This window comes from Ambystoma mexicanum, chromosome 2p, assembly GCF_040938575.1.
Source record: "Ambystoma mexicanum isolate Mex_15411 chromosome 2p, UKY_AmexF1_1, whole genome shotgun sequence".
In the NCBI taxonomy this organism is placed as follows: domain Eukaryota; kingdom Metazoa; phylum Chordata; class Amphibia; order Caudata; family Ambystomatidae; genus Ambystoma; species Ambystoma mexicanum.
In genome coordinates this window covers 1,173,066,262-1,173,087,815 of record NC_090923.1, presented here as the reverse complement: position 1 = coordinate 1,173,087,815, position 21,554 = coordinate 1,173,066,262, and the positions used below count along the sequence as shown (strand labels likewise).

Genomic DNA, 21,554 nt, shown 5'->3' with positions numbered 1-21,554 from the left:
TGTCAATAGATGTATTCAATCTGAGAGCTTCCGTTCACAGACCTGCAGAACCCATGGCCCTCCCCGTGCTTGTTTTATGGTGCTATTGATGTATTCTCCGTTTCCCTTATTTTGCCCCGTTTGTCCATACACACTTTGAATCAGACCTCCGAAGCCTGGTGTGTAGGTGGATGCCTTGCCTAGTTTACCTCAGAGTTTCGGTCACCGGTGTAAAGCCAAGATCCCAGGTCTGCGGGCATATACGTCAGTCCCCCAGAATGCAGCTTGGTCTCATTCAAACACGTGTCTTTCCTGCAGATCCGACAGTCGATGGGAGGTGCTGGCGTGTTACAAGCCCACATAGCCTCAGTTGTATCCACACATACCCACCCATCAATCTTTAGTGGACCCTCGATCTGCTCTAAAGTCACAGCTAAACCTCTTTATGGGCGGGGTTCGTAATATGCCCACGTGACATAGAAATGCCGTTGTGTCCCTGCACTTTTTAAAGATTTGTTAGTGACTATTGTGTCTATTTCTTCCGCAGAGAACCGATAATCCTGGCAGTGGATCGTAACACCCTGTGTCCCAGCCCTGGGACGGACTCCACCTTGGAGACTGGCTCCAACAGCGACGCATCCCAGGCCAGTGGGCCACCAGAGCGTCGGAGCTCTCTGGAGTCCAGCTGCAGCCTGGGGGAACACTTGCACAAGCTGTTGGACATGGCAGACCTACACGACCCGCCAGAGCGGTGTGGCTATACCACGGACAGCCTGGAGCGGCGGCACTGCTTGCGCGTCTCTGCCTCTCTCCCTGCACATGATAGTGGTGGGAAGGTGGCCAACCGGGACAGCGGTATTGACAGCATCAGCTCGCCCTCATACAGTGAGGAGATTTGCTTTATCAGTGAGGAGCAGGCGCTGGACGCCAAGGACCCTGAGGACAGCTCCGAACTGGCAGCAGGCACCATCGCTCTACCTGCACTCACCCGCAAAAGACGCTCCATGCGGGACTCTGAGCTTGATAGCGACCTGGAAGAGGGGAGCGCGGATGAGGCGGACGTGCACCAGATACAGAGGCTGGACTCCTGTGAGGTAGGCACCCTTCACTTTAAGGGAGGAAGATGGTGGTTCCATGCTTCTGTAGAAGTTGTACAATTTAAAGTGCTCACACTTTCATGCAAGTTGCTACCATGTGGAATGCGTCCAGCCAATTCTTTGGGCGGCAGCCAGATAAATTTGTGCAGCCGGTCCATCTCCCCAACTGTGGTGCTCCTATATGCATGCTGTGCAGAAAGGTTGTTGCCGCATGGCACAGACCAGGCCTCACACCAGCAGCCCTGCAGGTGCCCTTTAATCCACTGTGCTCACACTCTGCTGTAGCAGGCACACACGTGGTGGCACGGCACCTGGATGCTGTTGAAGCTTCAAAGCTCCTACTCTACTTCTGGGTGTGTCTTCTTAGTGCAGGGGGCAAGCAGATCACCCTATAGAAATATTTTGAGATATAAACGGAATACAATGACACTGCTGTAACACTTCAGTACCTCCGCTTCAGTGTGGCTGTAGTGGGGTTGTAGTATGGCTGTAGTAGTTTTAGTTTTATTTGTTTATTTGTATCACGCCGAAGCCCGCGGGCATCAGGGCGCAACAAGTAGACGTAGACCAACAAGAAAACAGGACAACAATCGTAGTGCTGTAGCAGTGCAGCAGATGTGTTATATTGGTACTGTGCTGCTATTGGTGATGTAGCGATGCAATAGTTGTACTACAGTGGTGCTGCTGCTGTGCTGCAATGGTGCTTTATGAACACTGTAGCTGTGCTTTAAGGCCTTCATATGATGCTTTAGTTAAAAGATGAATTGAGGGGACTGCTGAGGCATGCTGATTAGAAAGGGGTGCCCATCTGAAGCAAGGACTCACGGTGCATCAGATCCCTCTGCACCCATCCTTCAAGTACTCACTGGAGTACAAGGCGCAGGCCTAGGCGGCAAGAGCTGGAAGATGGGCTAATTTAGGAGGAGTTTGTTTTGAAGCCTCCGCGGGGCGCCTCTGGCACGCCGCACGCATGAGAGTAGCATGCTGTGCCCCCATTCTAGGGAGGAGACTGGTTTAGTTCCTTGTGGGAGCAGGACCTGCCCCGGTGCCGGTTTCCCTGCCTCTGGGCAGACCGTGCTGCACACCAAATGATGACCCTATTACTTGTGAGAGGAGCGTGCTGGTCCACTACATACTCTGTTGCCAGTGTAGGAGCTCACTGTTTCCCAGCGATGGCTTTGGCTGAACGTGCATGCTATGACATTACTGCTTTGTACCTTCCGCAGTGCACAACCCACCAGAAGGTGTTTCACATCGCCAATGAACTTCTGCACACGGAAAGGGCATATGTGTCCCGCCTGCATCTGCTGGATCAGGTAAGCCCCCTCCCTCCCATGTATTCCATGGCCTTCCTATATCAACTGAGCCATGAAACCTCCTTGTTGCATGGCCCCCCAATCTGCATCTGCTGGATGAGCGAAGTCCTGTTTTCCCTTGTACACACCTACACACACACATTGTACTAACGTCTTCCAATAGCTTGAGCTATCCTTCACAAGAAATCATTGAAAGGTGAGTTATCTGCACTTAGAGAACACCTTTCCAACTGAGTTAAAACATAAATCCAAATATCCACAAGTCCACATCTAGAATACCATTTGGGAAAGCTCCCCATTAGTAATACATTAACCCAATAACTGAATGGAACACTTCAATACCTGTACAAGATAGGGAGTGGCGCAGGTGTATTATCTATTCACAGAGTGCATGCTGCACCATACCGAAGGAGCAAAGGCCACAGTCTATTGGACATTTGGACATGCACCTTTCACTGCAGTTTGTGAGGCCAGCAAAGCACCCATCTGTTGAGTAACCTTGTCCTTTAGAGCACCCTTGGAAAATAGTCCTCTCACAGTATGGGAAAGCGGAAGACGTCCTTGTTGTCTTCTCTTTATTTACTCAGCCCTTACTCTTGGTATCCGCCTCTCTGCAAAGTCCCCATCACATGGAGATGTCCCGAGTAGAGTATTGTGCTTTCTAGTATCCATTCCAACATGCAATCTCCTGCAGTTCTTTTGTAGGCATTCATCCTATAACTCCCAAGATGGAGGCCCTTCCTCTAAAATGGTTGCTGATTCCCATGGCTTGAGATAACATCCTCAGCCATGAAAGAAAATTCTGTCATCTATTGCATTCATCACATAGAGGCAACTGCAACAGTAGAAAGAGAGATGTGCTTGGACTAGAAAGAGGCCTGATCCAAGAGGAAAACGTTCATGTTACTTACAGACTGGTCTGTCCATCATTACACGTCAGGTGGGGGAGGAACTGTATAAATGTGAAAGTGAGTCCAATACACGATGGCTGCGGACTGACTACCTTGGTATCAAGGCTGGCTGGACTTGTGCGGCCCAAGCTCTCTATCGCCTAGCTTCTCATCTTCCAAACCCAAATTCTTTATATTTCCATTAACCCCAAATCTCCCTTATTGAAAGGAAGCATCAGCACTGGGATCCTCTAGGTTTAAACCCTCAAACTGCCTTCTGGGTTTTCCCTTTGGCCAGTTTAGTATATTTCACATATCACGAACAAGACTCAGGTTTGGGTGATGATTGCCCTGCTTGCTTCACTCCTGATGGCTCTTGTTAAAGAAAAGATGTGATGGATCCTGAAGGTTATTTTTTTAAAGCCCTGCCCAGTATTGTCTGACAGCTCAGATTCGACCAAAAAGTACATGTTTCTAAACATGCGAAAACCCACCTACCTCTAAAAGGGTCTGTTGTGGTGCTGCGTGTGGAAACCAGTTTCCCTTTGCAAGCGTACCCATCCTGATACCCTTCCTGCCAAAGCTAATTGTTGGCCCAAGTAGGTAGGTAGATCCTGAAGCATACACCACATCTACAAGAACTGAATACATATAAACCACATTTCCATTATAGGTACAACATTAGCATAAATATCCCCAAAATAGAACAAATTGCACCTAACATGTCTGAAATGTCTTTGAACTAGTTTAGGGGCCACGATATATTTGAAAATGTTAATTCTTCAAAGTTTCTTAAATGAAAACGTGTCTCAAATATCACCGAAATAGATAGATACATGCTCAAAATATCTCTCCTAGGGATTCATGCCTAATATCTCTGAGATGGGCACAAATGTACCCAAATATACCTGAAGTTGAAATGTTTACTAAATTGTCCTTGAAATTGATAAAGACTGCCCTTGGCTAGTGGGGTAAGTGGTATAAATCAACATAACATAAATGTTGTCCCTGAAACTGATAACAACGTTTTAACTGAGAGAGTTTGAAGGTTTGGTATTGTGACAAATAGCACCTTGTAAGAATAGAGAGAAAGTGATCTTTGTTGGGTTGTATAGAGGCACATGCATGATGATTGGTTGGATAGAGGCTGTACCTTGTTGGGATCAGGACAGGACGACTGTTGTTGTGTTGCAGAAGATTGTTTCAATGATGTTGCGATGGAGCGAGTTTGAATGTTGTCAATGGTAAGATTATTGTTCGTATTGTTGGAGTGAAATGAGCAACAACACTGGGTGGAGAGATTTTGAATGCTGCTTGGATGCAGAGATCTATTGAATGTTGGGACTAAACATGATTTGAACATTTCTGGTATATGGAAAAAGATCAGCCGCGTTGGGATACAGAAATGTTTTAATTTATTAATCAGTGACTTAGACTGCACTTAATGCCAGACTCCTTCAGCTTCTAAGTACCTGATCAGGGATCAAACCCATGCCGCGCACCGCATCAAGTTGTTCCTAAGATGAGCGCATTGCCCCTAACCTAACCTCTCAGCCTATCAATGCTCTTGGAATGGAAAGAATTTGAGCATTTCTGGGAAGACAACATTGGGCGTTATTGTGATATAATTAGGTTGAACATTGTTGGAATAAGTAAATGTTTACCGTTGGGATAAAGACATTTTAAACCTTTTTGGACAGCAATACTTAAAAAAATGTTCTGAGTTTGTTTCAACCTTTTTGGGATAAAGAAAAGTAGATGTTATCTTGTACTGTTTCTCTTTGTTTTTGTGATTTGTAATGTTTAGAGATCACACAAATGGGTGTACATTGGAGGCAGACCGGTTGTGAATTTTGTTGAACTGATCATTCCCGAAGAGTAACTAAGGTGCTAAATCTGCAAGAAATTGGTGGTAGAGCAGAGTGATAATCATAATTGTAACATGCTGTGCAACAGGACATGTTCTCTTTGAAAGCCAGTAGATGAGTGAAAGGTCTCTGGTTTGTCCTGCTGTCTTAAAATAACTTTTTTATTATGTATTAATGTGATCAGTTCATAATAAACTTTACACATATTCAATTCAAATCGTATATAAAATACAATTCAATATAAAACCAACAATCACCAATAAATACATGAATACTAATACGATATACAACAACAATGCCCCCTGGGCTGTCTGCGCGCTATATAAATATAAATAAATAAATACAATATTCAATTCTTAAAATATATATCGTATAATCAACCTAAACACTACAAACCTTTTACTGTCTTAAAATGTAATATATTTATCTAGTTCGGAGCGAAACAGCAATTAATGTTCCTACTAATTTACCAAAAGTACCCCTATCTGCTTCCATACACAGTGTAGAGCAATGTGCAGAGCGTATTCTCAGAATTCAAGCGATACTGTCAGAAGCTGTCATCTCTTATATTATCGTAGCAGTTAACAAGACCTCCAAGGACAAACATATATAAAGACCCCTTTTCTCTACATTCTGTTAATACATGTCTCGCGGCTTCCTCCCTAGCCGACAGTTTACACAATCAACATTTTCTTTTTCATTTTGGAATACCTCTTTCTGGTCCTCTGACTGTCCGCACAGGTAACCTGTATGCACGGAGGAGTAATATAAATATGCGCAAGGCACAAAAGGTACCTCTGGGCCTTCTTGAAATTATGGCATACCCCCACTATAGGATAACATGATTTCAGACTGGCCATGTGTTCATAATTGGTTGTCAAATCCCATTTTTCCAATTTGTTGGTAAAATCTTTCTTCATCATATTCACCCTCCCATTTAGGACGCAAGTTGACCAATTCAAATGTAGCTTTCGCCAGTGACATATTTATCAATCTGCCCTACATCAGCTACTTTTCCCAGAAGGTGCAATAATGGACATATTGGCTTTGTTCTTGATTTTATAAATGGGAGACCTCTCCGTTTTAGTGCCATAGCCGGGAGCGATATAAGACCCAACTCTAGTCTCAGTAGTTCTACAGGAACACACACTTCCATTCTGAGGATCTTCCTCCAGAATTTTCTGTCGTTAACCTTCCGCCACGTAAAGTCCCTTGTCGCCAATGCTGCGATGCCGTAAAGAATCATTGAACAGAAGCACTGTTTGTACAGTATCAGGATTCCTGCAAGACTGAACCCTGATGTTTCTCTTACAAACTTAGCAATGAGGGATGTCAGCACAACTGCCTTCCTGCGCTTGACTGAGATGCTGGTCGTCAGCTCAAACTCCAGGTAGTTTGGGATTTCCAATTTTCCTGTTCGAGAAATGCATCATTCTAGTTGTCTCAAAAATAATGGTTAGTCCACTTTCACCAGCGTACTTGTATAGTTCTACCAGCAAATCTTTTAACTACCCCCATATGTATGATCAAGGATCACAAGATCGTCAGCATATGACAAACAGCAGACTTTTACACAGCCAAGTCTTGGAGAGCAATTATATTGAGGAGCTAGTTCACAGCCCTATTTTAGACCTTGGTTAATGATTACAGGCTCGGTAACAGCTGTCCAGCCTAACCTGAGTACTGCTGTTCTCATTCAAACTCCTAATGGCACAGGGATACTCCCAGGAGAGCCTAATGACTCCATTGTATGCCACAATTTCTTTCGATCAGCAGAATCAAATGCAGCTCGAAAATCCACCCGAGTTGCATATAATACTGGACTTCCTTTCTTGCATGTGATAGCAACTAATCCATGAATCCTAAATTGTGGACCACACCAGAACCAGGCCTAAAGCCCGTTTGGAATTTATCAAGCAGCTGTATACAATCTACTCATTTTTGTTTTTGATCAAGGAGGAGAGATTAACAGATTTTACCTGTTGCATCAAACATTGAGAGCAGCCTGTAGTTTGAGAGCTCTGTACGTTTGCCTTTTTGAAAGACTGGCACTAATAATGATTTTCTCCAGGATGCTAGTATTCCACCCTCGGTGCAGTCCTTTCGAAACAGGCTCTCCAATATCGTGGCCCATGCCTCGATATTGCATAACGATCCAGCTTGCCTTCAAGGCTTAGTGCAATGCAATCTTTACTAGTCACGGGGTAGCATCCTTTTGGAAAGGTAACTATATGTCCTTTTGTGACAACATGGTTTCTATTATCTGGATAACCAAACCTCTTATTTGAGGAGAGCATTGGAGCTTTGCTTCCTGGAAGGCTGCAACAAGAAAGCTGGCTTTGTTTAAAGGTCTAGGGCTTGTAATTTTAATATGTGCACTTCTTGCCACATACAAGGAAGTGAGTCCCATGGAAGTCTGGCCGTGCATGGCCAATCTACTTCTGTTCTGACCCCTTCAACCTAGACCCCCCCCCAACTACTGTACATTACTTTTTCCAAAGGGGAAGAGGACCCCCTGATAAGCCGGTTGGAATCTCTAGTTGCAGGTTTTCTGCCTGGGTTGTGCCTCACATTCTATGCGGAAAGACAAACTGTGGGTTAAGAAAGTTGATGCTACAGAACGTACCCAGGCAGACTCTCTGCCAAGGAGAAACAGAGACACTTGTAGTGTCTTCAGGTGGACCTGAATGCAACAGAAGCAGTGGCTCTGGAGCCTCTATGGCTTCTGGGCAAGGAGCCTGACTGCTGCCCCCTTTTCTGGTGGTGATTTAGATTGCTCCTGGCATAACTCTCCTGTATCCCGAAAGATACGTCAATGCATCTGGAAGCATCATCGGATCACTAGGGTGCACATTGCTGAAGCTTCTCGGCACTGTGTTTTGCCTGGAAGAAGAACCTAGTGGCAAGCAGTGTGGATCTGTGACGGGACCTACCTAAGAGAATCCTGGTGGAGAATGATCCTTCACCGTTGCTACTAAGCTTGCCTCTGAGTAATAAACTACTGAGATGTGGAAACCCACACAGGACAGATATAATTATATGGACAAGCTCCAGTCCTAGAATCTGCAGGGAAAGTGCTGGATAGTGGGGGAAAAACACCTTTCTCTTCGTTGATGTTAGATGAGTGCAAAGTTTGCAAAAGTAACGTACCTTAACACAAATAATCAAAATCTTTTGTCATGGACCAGATCCATAACTATCTGTATATTCAGCACGTACAGATTATTGCTAAATACTAGATCCTTTTGCCAATTGTAAACATTGCTGCCCTCTGCCATATATCCTTCCTGACTCCTGGTTTAATATGTCAACGTTTTTTTCTCGAATTCAATTACTGATCTGTGGAAGACCTCCGACAAATACAATGGGCCTCATTACAAGTAGGGCGCAAAGGGATACCGAGCACCGGTAATGACACCAGTGCCGGTAATCCCTTTGCGCCCTACTACGAGTTCCCTTTGCGAGTCCTTCCTTAACGCCTGCTTTTAGCCTTTAGCAGGCGTTAAGGACGGGACCTGCAAAGGGACACCGGGGTCAATAACGGTACCGCAATTTACGGTACCATTATTGCCGCCTTCCCATTGAGCCCTATGGGGATCAAATGAGAATGGGGAATGGTTCCAGGAATGGGGATTTACCGGTCCCGCAAAGGTCGGAATGACATGGTAAGTCTGCATTCCGGGAACAGGGACCCGGAATGTGGTAAGTGGGTAGCCATGGCGCTGATAGCGCCATGACTACCTCCTACCTCGTAATGAGGTCCAGTGTGTTTATATTTCAGACGTCCGGTTTCAAATGTGAATACTGGGTGTGAGTACAAATTCTGCCTGGCCTACTAACACCCACTGAATTTGTTGCTGTTTTTTTTTTTTTATCAAAGTCACTGTATAATTTGTTGTGATGTAGTCCTACGGACCAGAGCATGTTTGTTTGTAGAATTAGCTCTCAAATTTAAATATCTGTGTTTTGCTAAAGGCTGGTCTGAATAGAGTTGTGAGGAGAGGAATAAGGGTGTATTTACTGGCTAGGAGTGGCTTTTTACTTTTCAGGAGTACTCCCACATGGGCGTTCAGTGTTTGCATTCATTGTGTCTCATACAGACATGTATTTTGGTATTGGTTTATTTGCGTAAGAGCAAAAGACTCTATAGCTTTGCGGCATCTGGTGTCATAATGAACTTTCCGCTTTTCCCAATTTCTTCATTTATCCCATTTGTGGTTATCGCAACTTAAAGTTATGGTGTCTATTAGCCTCTGGTCTTCCAGCACCCAACACTGAACCTCATGCTAGACATTGTCACTTGCTGGAAGAGCCCCCATGAATAGTTTGGGGGCAAATGCCTCTCAACTACACTCTCTGGAACATAAAGCAAGAATTCCTAGCTTCACTCTCATAATAACCTTTAGATGGAGTTCTCCGAAGGGATGCACTTACACGCAGTGCAGTGTTGGCTGCGATATGACAGGCAGCAGAGGAACCTGCAGAAACCCATGTGCTATGCCTTAAGTAAGTTAGCTTGACAAGGTGAATGCAAAATCCTTCACTTGGCAAGGTGCAGAAAAATTACTCGCTGAAGTAACAAGAATCCACAATGAAACCAGAAACCTAGAGGCACCAGACTGCAAGGTGAGGCCCTTCCCCTGCCCTTATACAGTATGTGACCTGGAAGGGTCTCAGTTGGAAGTACATGTCACAACTCTGAGCACGATAATACGATAAGTGTGCATGTAGTGTGCTTTCATGTTGCTTTGCCATCTTCGTCTGCAACTCTCTGTTCACACCCCCAAAGCATGGCCACGACATCTGAAAACTCTGATTGCCGTTCCGCAGTCTCAATGGAAACATGATGCAAATGAACCCCAGTCTGCTTGCCTGAGACGCAAGACGCACGCTACTTTACCTTAAGCATCATGATTTCATGGAAACTGACCACCAGCCACCCTCGGTATCTGGAGTCCTAAGCCTTGATCTGACATATCTCTAGATATAAGCATTAATTACATTCTACTTGTCCTTTGGCCTAACTAACTTGATGCATCTGTTTCTGGAGCAACTTAAGTGTGACGTCTGCCCTGGTAGCATCTAACATAGGGAAAATTCTGGATGCAATGTTCGTTTTTGCTGTTGTGATCCTTCGCAGTCCTGATATATCCCGCCTCTGCCAGAATTCCAAGACTTTTTGCATTTTGTGATTCAGATGTCTGAACTTTGCTTTATATGTGTTGAATTTTCTCCTTGATCCAAGTGAACTAGATTTCAACTTTTCCTGTCCGTCTGTTCCGTCACAGACAACAATTGCTACTGATCTGGCTTTTTTGAAGTATGGGACCTGTTGAAATTACACAAGTAGTCTTTTGACTGTTGGCAGTCATGTTTCAATGTCCAGCAATGTCAGGAGAAAATCATCAGTGAAGGAAGATATCTTAAATTAAATGTTTCCTACCTTGACCCCCTTACGTCTTATCCCCTCAGCCAGGGGTGTTGCTAGGTCTGGAAAAGATCTGGGGCTATGCAAATGTTGGCACTGTCGGGACTCGGGCTAGGTAGCCTTTTGGTTGTAGCCCCTGAGCTTCTATCTGGCGGTACTACCAAAAGACCCAGGGCTATGACCCGCTAAGCCCCCCCGCCCAACAATGCCTCTGCACTCACCCATGGTTCCCTCATTAAAGCAGAGATAACCGGGCGGGGGGTGTAGCCTCACCCAATTCCACATGATATGTAGATTGATTCTGATCCCCCAGCAATTCTTCATGTAGCTTGCCACTGGTGTTGCCCATGACTGAGTAGATGAAGTTCGGGCTAAAGCTGTGTTTTCATGGCAGCGCATCCTTGTCTCACCAGTCCATCATTTTTAAGGCCTTTTTCAGTTAGTGTTAGGGCTTCGTCTTGTTCTTCTCTATTGACTAAGTTAATGAAGTTGATTTCTTTCTTCCTTGGAGGGAGGGACTCTAACTGGTGCTGTTGGGTAAGGCCGGTAGAATATCATCAGAACATTCTTTCCATCTATCAATTAGTACAATATGAATTCCTCTCCAGTATAAGGGTCAATGTTCTAGTGGCTTCATTCATTGGCGTAGTTACTGCTGCCGATGTAGCAATGGAAATTAAGAGGTGCCGTTAGGTACATGCTAAGTGTCTGGCATAATGCGGCTGCATATCGTTGGTACCAGGTGCTTCAAGTTGGGGAATGATATCATATGCTTGGTTATTTATTACGCGCTTAATACCTAGAGGTTTCTAAGCGCGGACCCAGGGATTGAACCTGTTTTGCTCCGTATCGTCTTGCTTCCAAGGCGAGCACGTTGCCACTGAGCTATCCTCCCGAGACAATAGGTGGAGAATAGGTAAAAGCAAGATCATACACAGTTCTCTACTCCTAGAGCTCAAGGTAAAGTCAGGTTCAAAGACAGTGGTCCATTTTAGATGTAGTATTGTTACACCTAAGCAGAGACAAAAGTGAAGCATTGTTCTACGTTGCATGCATGGAATTGTGTTGTCTGTTGCCTGCAGGGAATCACCGCTGCTGGTAAATAGTAGCATGGTACCCAGAGGAAAAGGGCACATGACACTGCCCAAAAGAAGATGCATGCCTGTGTGTAAGCTTGGTGTCCGATTTCCAAGCCTGCTACCGATACCACAGACACACTGGAATGTTTTCCTCTGAAGATCATACAGAAAGGAGGGTGTTTTGGTTATGCAACTCACGTTGATGTGAGTCTGCACAATTAAGGAGTTAGGACAACTGAAAGAATGAAACTCTCGGGAAAGAAATATGTAATCCAAAAATGTAGAATATAAAGCAATACCTAAATATAGGTCAACATATATCATATATAGTTGCTCAGATATAGAATGCTGGACGCAGTCAGTGTATATGAACAGCTGGCTTAGATTAATGTAATAAAATGTAAAAGCATTCACATTTCATTGTTTGCGCTGAATCACTAAAACAGCATGTGAAAATACACATTTCTTCACCAATGCGTCCAAATTTTGACCACCACCAGGTACAAAACATATAAACATTCAGGTTTTTGTAAACTGTAACGCTAATAAAGACCTGGGTTGTTAACATCCAGGCTTTTATGATCTGTATTGAAGTTGAGAACCAACTAGTTTCGGCAACATCCACTGTATATGGCCGCCTTCATCAGGGTCATTCATTATTGTACATGCATATCATGACAGTCACTGGAAAGTGTCTGCGAATGCTCCTGGTTCCCTCAACCTAACAAAAGCATCTGCAATGTGGCAGCTCCAATGATAAACGCGTAGTGTGTAGAAGATAAAGGTGTGCAGTCCATATCACCGACGCAAGTGCTCCGTCTCCTGCGCACAAACCACCGGTCTCGTAGCAAGGAGGAGTTAGGAGCATGGGCGGGCCCCCGGACAGAACCGTGCACATGCTCCCTGTCAAGATTCTGCCACAGGACTGGTGTCCGTAGTACCACTATTTAAGAGCCATGGTCCTGGGCCGGCCCTTCTTTCCAGTGGGGGTTATTATCTGAGTGTATGTCATTGGAAAGGTTGGAACAGCCACTACAGCGCAGTTGTACCCAACATCACCACGAATGCATTTAAATATTGTGTTAAAAAATGTCATAAACATTCTTTGCTAGATGATTCACCGAGACAGAATGCTATCCGCAAATATTTGTATTCCTTTTAGTATTCGCCAAAACATTGTTATCATTTTCATTCAATTCATATTTTACTTAAAAAAAAAACCATGTCCAATACAGAAATAAACATTAAACCATTGACCTTTTCTTGACAAACCTAGGTACACACCACGTGCTGTAAATGCCACTACACACCCAAAACCAATATGCACATGTATTTCAAGTTACACAAGCAAGCCCTAAACTGGAATGCCAAAAATGACTTCACTTCATTTACTTCATGCTGAGCGTCCCATATCATCTATTTGGGGACTACTTGTGCAAAAAACTGCTATAAAATATAAAATACAATCGCTATAGCAGTTTAAAAAGATACTTGATGAGACAATTGCATGTGGTTATTTTCCCTACATGTCTCTGCATATTGCCTATTTGTAAATTAATGCAAATTGTGCAGGACGCCTACATTGTGCACCCTGTGCACAGGCAACTCTATAATGCATTAGTCATACTACTCTTTTAGTGAAATATTGTGATTGCACATTAGCCAAACTCTACCTACTAATCTTTGCACATTATTTAACTCTACGTGCTTGGCAAAATGTTGAAAATGCTATAACATCTGATCTTTACACATTATTTGACTCCAGGTCTACACCTCCAACATATGGACCTGGGATGCTGTTACCCCCATACTTACGGGAACAGAGAAAAGTGAAACGCCTGCTCACACAGCGACGTTTCAGTGGCACTGGTCTGTGGCCACCTTCTTCAGGACCTTTTTATGAATTCAACTCTGAAAATAAATACATTTGGAAACCTGTTCGTATCTAAAAGTCAGATAGCTGACGTCCCTATCTTATAAATAAATCAATCACGGTTCACTGACCTTGCACTGCGATGTTTTTCTCATGTCACTTGCACATCGCATTCAGAAACACACATGGGACGTTGCTTCCAAATATTGAAACTGCGCGTGCTGTAACAATAAGGTGTGTGGTTTGATTGTTTGTAATGTGGAGTACTGGCGTGAAATGAACTGAACTGCTTGTGTTACCCGCAGCTGGTCATTTGCGCAGCTGAAACTTGTAGATGCCTTAAGCTCTGGGAAGAGTATAATTATGAAATGTAGAAAGCGGAGCGTCAATGCCAAATATCGTCCCGCCTCTGATGTACGCCATCTCAGGAACACAAACCACAACAGTGTGTATCTGTATGAATCCAGTGTGCTTACCTCTGCAGAGGCCATATGTTGGCCTAAGTTGGTTTTGCCTTGGAACTTTGATAGAACTTTGCTGGAAGTACACGAGGATACCTTTTATAGCTAGGGCCAGCTCAGGGCTTTAATTCACTGGTAGCCGCCATTACACTGGATGAGTATCTTGTGAGGCAGACAAGTGCAGTTTCGCCATTTGACGTAGATTTGGGTTCATGTTAATGTTTGCTAAGGTTTAGAGGCCAGGCTTCTAATTGTGTGCTTCAGGAGGAGTCTTCTAGAGAAGTGTGGACCCCAACATTCCAGAGATGTTTTCTCCATCTAATGTCTTATGCTAGTGAGTGATCCCGACTGACTTGTCAAGGTTTATACGAGTGTGCATGCGCGGCCATCACATTTTTTATCAATATTTCCGGTGTGCCTTTAGTTTCCGTCTGCAACGTGGTCATAGGTGCTGTCTTCATAGTCCCGTTTGCTAATATCTGACTATGCTCTTGTAAATGGGGTGTCAAAATACTGCCTGCCATTTTTTCCTCCTCTTTCAAAATATCTTGTTCTTGATTTACAAGGTCTTTTGAACTATTTGTGACGACATGCCTTTAATGTGTAACCCAAGAGCTTGTCTGTCTTGTCCCCTTTGTCATCGTGCTTCTTTCTGAATTTGGACGTTTGCTTCCCTCTGGTCACTAGTCTTTACCTTACATTTGTTTTGGTCCAGTACCTTCGTCTTCTGGGAGAGCGTCGTCAGATGCTGTATCTCAGCTGCTTTGTAGACCCTTTCCAGCGTTCCACGGTTCTCACCCTCGGTTGTTCTCTGGGCTGTTGCTAGGCTTATGGAGACCCCCACGATAGACTCACATCCTTCTCACTCTGATGAGACACACCTCTCTCCTTTGTCATTCGGTTTGAAGTGTTTTCTCTGCCTTGGTGTATTTGTTTTGTGGAACCAGGTGGTGAAGCAAAGTGTTCAATTTACATTCCCATTTAGCCATGGTTGGTATGGCATCTCCTTTTTCACCATAATATTAACAAGCTTGTAAGGCACTATATATCCAATATCTGTCCTTCCCATCACTTGCAGTAATACTCTAATGTATTCATTTAATAACTAGCCCCGAATAATTGCCTGCTTAGTGGGGGACAAAGAATGTATGGTTTAGATGTAGGAGATAATGTTCTCTTATGACGAGTCCCTAGATGTTGTCAATTTTCTCCAGGGGGGAGCCCCTTCCCATGAGGCCACAGAGGTGAGGCTGCTACCCAACAGTAAAGCGGGAAGATATCATGGGGGAGAGAGTCCTGATAAGGGGACAGGGACGACCACCTAGGGAGATCGCTGTATAACCACCTCACACCATCACCACTCTCAACCCCCACCTTACAACCCGACACAATACTTAGTGTTCCAATGTATATGTGTAGGGCCATCAGTTTAACTCCTACTGGCATGAGAAAGAGTCCAGCCTACCCAAGAATGTCTGGTGTGATAAGGACTGAGACGAGGAGGAGGTGCGGAACTATGAAGAATGCACAATGAAGACTCTGAGATAAAAAGCAACAATGGACTAAGCACATTGTCAAGCCATCCCTGGAGGAGCAGCAAGCAGGGTAGCAGTGCGGCGCACGAGGAGACAAAGGCTGCAGACCGGGACGCTGGGGGAAGAACTGAGGCGTCTCTCAGAGATCCAACGTGGAAAGACCTCACTCTGCTGACAAAGCAGTTCCTTGAGAGAAGTCAGAAGATGGTGCGGTCCGAGTCGGGCGAATCAACTGTAGAAAGCCAGCAGCTGCAGAGCCGCCGTAGCTCAGGATCAGTACTCGGAAGCAGCAGGGAGATCGAGAGCGAGTTCCAGGACAGTCTGGAGCCCACCGCGAAGTTCCCTAAAGGTAGGCGAAGTACCGAGCCGGCTGGTGGGGACATGAAAGAGTGTTGGCATGTATATAGAGCTGCCAGGGAAACATGCTATACAAACAAGGGTAGTGCAATATAGGAGTGAGAGCGTCTTTGGACATTATAAAGAGAAGGAGTTCCCCAAGAGGGGCCAATATATAACCCTACAATTTGTAAACAAATGGTGAGAAGAATGTATAAATCATCTTCTTCGTGGCAGTAATCGGCAGACAAGTAAACCCAGTCAGTCCAGTGAATTGAATAGAGAAACCTGGGACTGGGACCCATTACAAAAGAAAGCAAGAGAGCAAGACCATCTTCCTTGTGGCAGTACTGGGCAGGTTAGTGAAACCAGTCTTCAAAGCGAAGCTCAAAGAAAGAGAAAGCTAACTCCTTTTCCTTGTGGCAGTACTTGTTAAAGACAATGAACAAAGTAGGCCATAGTTGGGGGAAGCCTGGGTTGAGGACCCTATTGATGAATGAACTGTACTGCTGAGAAACCTGAAAGTTAAACAAGGGAGACCAGGTGAAGGGAGTAATTCCCTTTGGGTACCGCAGAGTGTGAACTGACTGTGAAACCAAGATACCAGGAGGAGGGAGTAATTCTCCTGGTAGTGCTACATTCGCAGGAGGAGGCCACGAAATCTGGGGAATTGAGTGATTGCCCAGGTTAAAGAAAAAACACGTTCAAGAGGAGGGTTCTCTTGACAATTGAGAAAGCTGACCATGGAACCTTAAACCAAGGGAAGGGAGTCATTCCTCTGGTTTGTATATAAAACAATCAAGAGCCAGAAGGATCAAACCAAGAGGTTGGGAGAGGGGAGTCATTCCCCCTGGCAAGACAAGTACTGTGCTGGAAACATTTGGTCCAGGGGCAGGGAGCAATTCCCCTCGAGTCAAGAAACAGAACTTTCTGATACAGAGTGTTATAGGATTGACCGTCCTTTATTTGTGCAAGTATTGGGACCAGGGGAAGGGAGTCATTCCCCCTTGCTAAGAACTTGCAACCAGGACTCTGCTACCTCGTCCGGGAGAAAGGGGGGAGTCATTCTCCTGGACCAAGAACATTGACATAACCTTCTAACTTAATTATAAGTGTAAGGGACAAAGTTAGAGTTTTTACATGACTTTTTAGTTAAGACGGACATTCTCATGGATCCTTAGTATATTAGTTGAGGCAGGGAAACCCCTCATAGAAATAGGGATAGATAAGATTTCTCTTTCATTTTAAGACAAAATAATAGTCTACAGCAACCACTGTGCCACCTGTGTGCCAGTCTCCTCCTTCTGCAACCTTACACTCCCTATATCCACCAGGGCTAAGTCTTTTATCCCTGGAACGTGTGACTTATGGATTTGTAGCCTTTTGTACCATTGTCGTTTTGATCATGATTTGTGTGTGATGACAGCCCACCTTGAACAAAGCTAGCCTTGTCCAGGGTTTAGTACGATCGGACCGAATAAAAAGGTCCGACCGTACAAAAAGCCCGAAAAGTGCTACCACCAAAGGTTCGAACACCAAAAGTTTGAAACCTTTGGTGGTTGCATTGCAGGTAAGTAAAAAAAAAGACTGCAGGGGTGTCCCCCGCAACACCCCGCTATACACAGTATAGTGAGCGGGGTGTTGCGGGGGAAACCCCTGCAGCCCCCGTAGTATGTGTGTTCGCATGAGAAAGGTGCAAACTTTTGGTAGTTCGCACCTTTCTCATGTGAACATTCCGGCCGCGGCAAAATCAGCCGCGGTCCGATCACTTAGAATCTTGTCCAGAAGGAACACTGCAAAGAAAGGCCCCAACATAGCAATTAGTCAATCTCTCTCTCTCTCTCCCTCCCCCTCTCTGCTCTCTTTCTCTCTCTCCCCGACCCCATTGAATAATTCTTACATTTCATGCTTTATCCCAAGCCTACCAAAAGCCAATGCTGCTCTTAGCAACAATCCCTGTGAACGGTTTCCTTTTAAGCATTGCTTAATTAGTCAGAATTGTGGCTGTTTTGGAGGTACTCGATTGATATTGATTTGGAGCTGCCCCACACCTGCTGGATTGTTCACCTGCATTTGGGCTCATCCCTTTTCGAACTTTGACTTTTCTTTCAGGCGGAGTAATTTCAGCGTGCTTCACCTCTCTTTTCTCTGGTGCCTAACATCTAATCCTTCATAAGTAGAAATGTAATGCAAGCTCTGCCCCCTTCCCTCCCTATATCACTAGACTCCACTCTAAGCATCTATGTGCTTCCAGTCAGGTCTACGCATCGCTCCAATGCCTACTCCAATGGAGATTCCCATTCGCGGCATTGTGAAACCTGGTTACATTCCCCCTAAGCACATGCTATCAATCCGCAGCCTCCATCTTGGCAGGCCGCCTAACTCCAGCTTATATCTTTATTACTGCTAATGTGTTTGCTTTCTAGAGGACGATCCCTTTCCCTTGCCGCAGTCCGGAATATGGATTATGCACAGCGTGCCAAGGGCAGCACATGAGTGTAGAGTTTCCAGCACCTTGAAAGTCTTCTGCTATTCCGTGTTGTCTTTTGTCATGGCTCCAATTGTTTCTTCCGCTTTGCCTCTACAATGGGGGCTGTTGCTGCTTTGGAGCTGTTCAACCTGACTTTTCGAGTGACATATCTGGTTGCTATCAGTTTGTTGTGCACATCCTGTATTTGGCTGATGTGTTTTCTTACCGTCGCAATGTGATGAGAGGGAGTGGACCGTATGGATGATGAGTGCCCCTGAATGGCTGGAGAACCAGAGGTTTTTCATAGGATGACCATGTAAGAGGAGAGGATCCCAGGAAAATTGACCTGTTGGAACCCGGAGAAAAGAGACTCCTGAAGGCCAGTGTGTACTTACTACCTGTTGGCCGAGACTGCAGGTCATTAGCAGCATTCAGGCAATGACTGAGTCTGCCGGACAGCTCAAATGAGGGTTATCGCCTGATGAGGGGGGGGATCATTGTCTTCATTGGTTTAGGGTGTTGTTTTGTTGGGTTTTGCTTGTCTTACCCCTTCTCTCACTCTTCCGACCTTCCCTCCACAAGGGTGGCGTGTAGATGAGGGGTCCAATAAAGCAGTGCCGCAACATTAAAAAGAATGGAACATGGGAGGTTCCATACAAAATGTATGAGCATTATAAGAGTGGTCCAAGTGAACGGGGCAAAAGGACGCGATTAATACAAAATGTTGAGGTAATTAGATGTTTGTTGGTAACGAGTGTCTAACTAAAAAAAGATTTGAAATAGGAATGCAACACTATTTCAAACATGCTCAGACCGTATGTCAGTACACTGCCACAATGATTTGAATCTATTTTGCGGTCTGCAAATATCTCCCTGCTTGCGGCTCCGCCCCGCGCCTAATCGTGACGCCCTCTCCTTCCACAGGCACAGCCAGGTCCGGCCTTAGGGGGGCGAGCCGGGTGACCACCCGGGGCGCCACGCCCCCCAGGGCGCCATTAGCCCCCGCCTCGCCAGCTCGGGGGAGTCTTTCAAGGGCTCCCCCGAGCTGGCGTAGCGGGAGAAGGCGCAGCAGGCGGGCGCATTCAATGTGAATCGGGTGCTCTGCACCCCATTGTCACTGAATGCGCCCCTCTGCCACAGGCGCCTTAACCAACAAAAGGCACCGTTAGCCCCACGCCAGCTTGGCGGAGTCTTTCAAGGGCTCCCCCAAGCCGGCATAGTGGCGGCAGACGCCTCATTGTTGGTCAGTGCGCCCGCGGCAGCGGAGCACATTTAGGAACAATAGGGTGCTAATGCACCCTATTCATAGAATTACCTCTTTGCCACAGCGAGGTTTAAAAAAAAAAGTTCACTCTGTAGCCACGCCCCCTGTTGACCAGGGGCACGCGGGGAAGGGGGGGTGCCAATTCGCCCAGGGTGCTGCTGCCCCTAAGGCCGGGCCTGGGCACAGCCTCCTGCTAGTGTCCAGGCCTCACTGCGTCGCAGTTAAGACTGAATCTCTGTCGCAGTTCTATGACCAGTCCTCCCTTCGCAGGTGTAATATTGAGACATCCTTGTAGGTTTATAATAGCCTAAAGATCTGTTTCTTCCTCTGGACACCCAACTGATAACACTTTACACAGCCTAGTCTCTGAAGCCCCGGAACGGTGTCCCCCACTCCAGCCAGAGAATCAGTAAAACTTCAAAAAAGAGCGACCAGGAAGTCAAAGACTGCCATAGATTGCACATTGCCTATAATATGACCTCCACTTGTGGGGCTTCCTGAGTTGCCTCAAACATACTGATATTTCTCTCATTTCCCCTCAACATCTCCCTCCATTTGTCCCTCCCACCTTCCACGTCCTGTGGTCAGATTCACGTTTTTATATAGCCACTTGCTACTTTTATTTTCATGTTGTTCTCGGTTTTAAAAACATACAGCAGGAGAATAATAACCCCTACTACACCCCCCAATTTGACCCATGAAAGTATTTTGACTTTAAAAAAAAAAAAGACAATTGTAGGACTTCTCTCGAAGTGCTGCCTCTATCTTGTGCATTTTCTCTGAATTTCTGCTTGACTGTTTTGGTTTGCTCTCCTCTTTGTATGGTGGCGCTCCATGAACAAATGCGGCTCATCCTCTTGAAACGCTGGCTAAGTACTCTCTCTCTCTCTCTCTTTCTCTCTCGTTCTCTGGTTCTCTCCCTCTCCCCCTCCCTCTCCCTCTCCCCCTCCCTCTCCCTCTCTCTCTTTCTTTCTCTCTCCCTTACTCTCGCCCTTTCTCTCCCTCTGTTTCTCTCACTCTCTTTTTCTCTCTCTCTCTGTTCTGTCCCCCCTCACTCTCTCTCCCTCTCTTTCTCTCTCTCTCTCTCTCCTCCTTCTCCCTCTGTCTCTCCCTCTTTCTCTTTCTCTCCCTTACTCTCTCCCGCTCTCTCCGTCTCTGTTTCTCTCACTCTCCCTTTTTCTCTTTGTTCTCTCCCACTCCCTCTCCCTAGCTCTCCCTTTGTCTCTTTCTTTCTCCCTCTCTCTCACTTCTCTCTCCCTCTCTCTCACTTCTCTCTCCCTCTCTCTCACTTCTCTCTCTCTCTCTTTCTCTCTCTTTCTCCCTCTCCATCTTTCCCTGAAATAATACACGAGTGTTGGAATGTTACCAGGGAGATGGAGGCGTCTGGTGGCCGATTTAATGGCTGGTGTGCTTTGGCTATTATGATGATCGTGTGTTGCCCCCGCTTCACCCATTCCACTGAGTCCTACAGGGGTCTCTATCACATTTCCAGTCAATCTTTTCAGGAAGCCAATTCTCTGTAAACTTTATCTTGCTGTGAGTGATTACTACGTTTCTGCGTCGGCCAATTTTGATCTTATTGTAGCTGCTTATTTCTGCGGTTCTGTGAATTTCTTGCTGCTGTTGCCCTACAGGCTAGTAGACCTTCTCTATGCTATAAAAAGTCCCTGTGCTCCTCGCTTCTCGGGATATAGGTGGCCGCATGGGCAAAGTCCTTCCGTGCCACCCAGGTGCTGCTTCTGCTAGTGGGGTTGATGTTTCTCTGATATGAGCCTATTCTTTGGTAGCCTTTGATGGGTTTAGGTAGGTTGTTCTTTATTCCCTGGTTATTTTTTGTCTCTGACTAACATTGTCTTGGATTTCTTTAGTTACATCTTTGGGAAGCGGGGTGAGGCCCGTGATTCCCTTCGCCCAGGCTTGGACTGGCCTGTAGGGCTATAGGCCCATGGCTAAACCAA

General features: G+C 45.6%; 1 protein-coding gene across 3 annotated transcripts in view; it reads left to right on the top strand.

Annotated features, from left to right (window-relative positions):
• Positions 1 to 21,554, top strand: part of FGD1 (FYVE, RhoGEF and PH domain containing 1) — a 481,771-nt gene that overhangs the window by 359,878 nt on the left and 100,339 nt on the right. For all 3 annotated transcript variants that reach the window (XM_069645326.1, XM_069645324.1, XM_069645325.1), the window contains exons 4-5: positions 527 to 1,073; positions 2,303 to 2,392. In XM_069645326.1, the coding sequence (XP_069501427.1) occupies positions 702 to 1,073; positions 2,303 to 2,392 (462 nt within the window). In that variant the 5' untranslated portion in view covers positions 527 to 701. The remainder of the gene's footprint in view (positions 1 to 526; positions 1,074 to 2,302; positions 2,393 to 21,554) is intronic.